We start from the raw sequence: 5,068 nt of genomic DNA, 5'->3' as shown, positions 1-5,068 counted from the left end.
TACAACAAATTTCATATACTCCGTATAGGATATATTAATGTGAATTAGCTATGTAATATATTCACGCACAATGACAGATCTTTGGTGTCGAGATCAATTGAACTGCAATAATAATTTTCTTACATATTGTCAATACACAATTAATCTTTTTTACCAATTTACTAAGATAACAATTATTACATTGATTGAATAATCTTCGTGATTAAAAAAAATAACGAACATGACAACCTTGACAAATCTAGCAATTCAAAATCCGTCATCATGTGTCTCACATATAGGGTTATATTATAGACATATCAAGACCTATCATTTCTCTTCTAATACGTGAGATAATTTTGGAATGAATGAATGAAAGATTTGACTGAACAAAGAGAGTGACCCTTCAAACCCGGAGGTGGTGATTGTTGGAAGTGGGTGGTCCGTATAAATGTATAATGGACCCATTTTATTTACTAGTATATACTTACAAAAATTCCACCAAAAAAAAAACGTAGTAAATTAAATTGCATATAAACGTTGAAGATGACAAAGACAATATTAAGATCCTCTCAAAACTTAGCTTTCAATTTATTAAAAGATGTACGGGTCGGGTGGGTCCGTTTGTTGCCGCCCATTGGGGTGACCACCCGACAATAGTTGGACCCATTGCCTTTTCTTTTTTTCCTCCTCTTAGGACCTCTCCACTAGCCCAATCAATTTGGTACGAGTACTTCAGTGCTAAATATTGTTAATTCTATTTTGGTTTATTATTCCGTATTTTATAAATATTGCTTTCTAGGACTCTAAATTTAAATATATTTTCATTTACTCTTCCTTCACCATTAAGATCCTGTTCTTTAAATTTGTATGTTCTGTTTTATTTTGCTCTGCTGAAATCTGTTCTGTTATGCTCCGTTGTGTAAAATATGTTTTGCTCTGCTCTGCCGATCCTGCTCTGCTCTGCTCTGTTTGCTTAGAAACTCAAAAGAAAAGGGCCTAACTATCTATGAGTCTTGCTTGTTAACTTAGATTGGTTGAATTGTGAGATATTCTGATATGATATTACATATGCATATTCTCCTTACCTTACAAAAAGTAATTTATTTGGATTCTTTATTATTTTTCGCAATTTAATTACAATTTTCAAAGGAGAATGTTTTGTTATCTTGTTATCATGATCATATTATCTGTTTTATACCCTTTTGTCCCTTATCTTATATATTTGATCTCTTATTATACGAGTATATAAGTATTATTATAAGTTGTCTGTAAGAGAATGTCATATATTCATTTTAGTTAGCATGATTCTTGCAATTTCTTTCTACTATATTTAATTACAATTACAATAATGATGTAATCTTTTAGGAACAAAAGAAATACAACTATGTTATTTATTAATTTGATTAATTCAATTTAAAGTCGTTTAATAATTAAGGACCTGTTCACATTTACTTAATTTCAGTTCAGTTCAGCTCCAATCAGTTCAGTTCAGTTCCAATCAGTTCAGTTCAGTTCAGTTCAGCTCTTAATTTCTCTCTCACATAAAATATTCATTTCAGCTCAATTCAGTTCAGTTCAGTTCCAATCAGTTCAGTTCAGTTCCAATCAGTTCAGTTCAGTTCAGTTCAGCTCAATTCAGTAAATATGAACAGGCCCTAAGTTGATAAGATTTTATGATGCGTTTGTGGATCATAATGTTGTATTGAGTAACTGGCCGGGGTTGCAATGTTGTCAAATTTCTATTCATGCATTAGGTGAATATTTAATTATCTTTCAATTCCTTTCTAAATAGGGAACACTTGTAAACACTTATCGTTTTCTTTGGTTTGTTCCATCAACGTTATTTTTCCCACTTGTAAAAATTTTCTAGTTTTCTTGGGCATGGACCATGCATGGTTGAAAATAATAGTACTAGCACAATTATATATATTTACAATTAAATTTAGGCCACATTTAAATTAGTTGTCATATTTTGTTTAATAATAAAATGTGTAGTAGGTTATAATGTCAGTTTAAAAATTTGTTACAAACTTATTAATTTGTTGTTGCAACATTAATGTATTAAACTAAGTAATTATCTTTAAAGAATAAAACAATTAACATTCTATAGACATATTATTTGGATTTTGGAAAGAAAATGAGCATTCGATTACAAAATACATGTTAATCTTATACTCTATACTTGTGCACACTTACTAGCTTATATTTGCTTAGGTAGTGACTAGTGACACTATTCGATTTTCATAGTTCTTTTTATTACACTTCGATTTTGGCACATTACTTTGTACACTATATGTAATATTTGTATTATACTATAGCACATTACTTTGTACAATATACACAATATCTGTATTATGAATCGATAGATATGTAGGCTATAATCTCTTACGATGGAGTATTCATTTGAATTAATACATATGCGACAACTAACAAATGTGGAATAATAATCATTTTGAAGAAAACCTCTAAGCTTTAAGTATATATTTATTTCTTATACATAGTCTTGTATAGCGCCTCTGTATTTCTCTGCTTTTGTTTATCTTGTTCTTGCTGTCTTTTTATCTTTTTGTGCAGCCTAGTTGTAAGCCTGTTAGTGGCTTTCTTGTTGTATAAATTGTATCTTTTAGGTTTGCTAATCCCTAGTTGGATTGTGCGCCGTTTTATACTAAAAAAATCAGAGAAAACATTCTCCAAATTATTCCTCGAGAGAAAGGCACACTCACCCTCAAAGATCGAAACTTTAGAAGAAACCTGAACAAAATATTCAGTTTTTCAACATGGTATCAGAGCTTCCAGGTTAAATCTTTCTGAAAGTTGAAATCTTTTTCATTTTTCTTTTCGATCAGTTTTCTTTTAATCTTCCAAAATGCAAGAAAATGAAACCTCTGAACCTTAGATGAACTATCAGGACCCGTTGTTCCTGTCACATTCTGATAATCATGCTTCTCCTTTGACACTAATGTTGTTCGATGGAAGTAACTTCATGATTTGGAGCAGAAATGTGAAGCTAGCTCTAGGGGCTAAGAACAAGAAGGGTTTCATTGAGGGAAAGATACCAAAACCAGCAAGTGGTCACAAAGATTACAATAGATGGGAAAGGAATGGCTACATGGTAAGGTGCTGGATTTTTTGATCTATGACAGATCAGGTTGCAGGAGGTTTGAGCTTGGTTCAAACTTCCAAACAGCTATGGGATGAGCTGAATGAGAGATACTCTGAGAGCAATATACCTCTCTTGTATCAACTCAAGAAGGACCTTGGAAAACTCGAGCAAGGAGATATGTCTGTGGGAGATTACTACTGTAAGCTGAAGAAATTTTGGGATGAAATATACAATATTGAGGCATTACCAGAATGTACCTGTGGGATTGTGGCAAAATGCACTTGTAGCATGTACAAGAAAATGCTGTCCATGGTTGAGACAAATAGGGTGATTCAGTTCTTGATGGGATTGAATAGAGGATACCAGAATGTTAGAGAGAACATTCTCAGTATGGATCCTTTGCCTAGTGTCAACAAAGCTTTCCACTTGGTGCAACAAACTGAGAAGCAAAAGAAGGTGTCTAGTGATATGCAGGACATAGCAGAAGCTTCAGCATTTCAATCTCAAAAGGAATCTTGGCAATATACTTCTGCCAAACAGAATGACAACAAATACCAGAAAAAGGAAACAAGAAAAACAAATTCAGATGTGACTTGTGATCATTGCAAGAAGAAAGGTCATGATAGATCTGGATGCTTTGAGATTTATGGGTTTCCATACTGGTACAAGGGAAAGAGGACAGCAGAAAATGTTGGCAAGCTCGAAGAAGAAATGGATTCACCCTTGGATGAAGAAGAGTATGAAACTAGGAGTGGCTCTAGAGTAAACCAGATGCAGGAATGATTTCAGCTGTGGTCAAGGAAGTTATGAAGGCTTTCTAGGAGAAGCAAGGAGTAGGGAGCAGTTAGGGAAAAGGGAATGCTATAAGCAAATTTGCAGGTATAATCTCCTACTCAAATGTTGCTAGTTTTCATGAAAACTTTGATTACAACTCCTGGATTATTGACTTTGGGGCTTCAGACTATATGGCTGGAAATGAGGGACTGTTTCATAGCTTGAGAAGCTTATCAAGACCCGTTAAAGTGGTCTTTCCAGATGAAACAGTGAAGAAGGTGGTTCAGATACGAATTGTGAAATTAGGAAAGAAAATTGTTCTGTATGATGTCTTGTATATGCCTGAATTCAAAAACAACTTATTATCCTTATGTAAGATAATAAGATGCAAACATCAAAGTGATTTTTGATGAAAATGGGTGTGTGTTTCAGGACCCTACTAATGGAGAAAGCTTAGCTTTTGGGGAGGTTACAAATGATTTGTACAAGTTCACTTTAAGTAAGCATTTGAGGAGTAAACCATCAACAAGCAAGACTGTCTTAACAGCAAGCTTGGTAAATAATTCTGAAGTTTTGATTTGTAATAATACAGTTACTCTAGATGTTATGCATGCTAGTCTTGGGCATGGATCTTTGTCCAAAATGAAACACTTGGATTTTTGTAATTGCAAATCTATCAAGAGTTTTTGCTGTGATACTTGTTTAGTTTCTAAACATCATGAACTCTCTTTTCCTGCTAGTAGTAATATAACATCTGCAATCTTTAATCTCTTGCATTTTGACTTGTGGGGTCCATATAGAACTCCAAATATAGATGGATCAACATATTTTTTTACCATTGTAGATGACTATAGTAGGGAAACTTGGGTACATTTATTGAAAAACAAAGAAATTGTAAGAGATGTGTTAAAAAACTTCCTTGCTTACACTGAGAACCATTTTGGTTCAAGAGCGAAGACCATGAGGTCTGATAATGGGACTGAGATAGTCCAATCTGAATGTAGCAAAATCTTTGCTAAAAAGGGTATAACACATCAAACAAGCATACCTGGATTTCCACAACAAAATGGGAGAGTAGAGAGGAAGCATAGACACCTTATTGAAACAGCAAGAGCATTGAGAATACATGCAGGGTTACCTAAGAGATTCTGGGGAGAATGTTTCCTGGCAGCAACTAACATAATCAACTTGCTGCCAAGTGCTGTTATAGGG

The 5,068-nt window shown here is 33.7% G+C and overlaps 1 protein-coding gene across 1 annotated transcript; it reads left to right on the top strand.

Annotated features, from left to right (window-relative positions):
- Nucleotides 1-2,875: 2,875 nt before the first annotated feature.
- LOC145580664 (uncharacterized) lies at nt 2,876-3,865 on the top strand. Its single transcript, XM_081637791.1, has 2 exons — nt 2,876-3,050; nt 3,123-3,865. Exons 1-2 carry the CDS (start codon nt 2,876-2,878, stop codon nt 3,863-3,865), a joined length of 918 nt encoding a protein of 305 aa, XP_081493917.1.
- Nucleotides 3,866-5,068: the final 1,203 nt, after the last annotated feature.

This window comes from Chenopodium album, chromosome 15 (assembly GCF_948465745.1).
Source record: "Chenopodium album chromosome 15, dcCheAlbu1.1, whole genome shotgun sequence".
In the NCBI taxonomy this organism is placed as follows: Eukaryota; Viridiplantae; Streptophyta; class Magnoliopsida; order Caryophyllales; family Amaranthaceae; genus Chenopodium; species Chenopodium album.
Note: the sequence above shows the minus strand (reverse complement) of the source record. Positions and strands in the feature narration are given on the sequence as shown.

What these genes read in the sequence shown, in the direction of transcription:
- LOC145580664 (XM_081637791.1), top strand. Translation starts at nt 2,876, where the DNA reads ATGAACTATCAGGACCCGTTGTTCCTGTCACATTCTGATAATCATGCT. An exon ending in GATACCAAAACCAGCAAGTG is followed by an intron (nt 3,051 to 3,122) that starts GTCACAAAGATT and finishes GATCTATGACAG; the next exon opens with ATCAGGTTGCAGGAGGTTTG.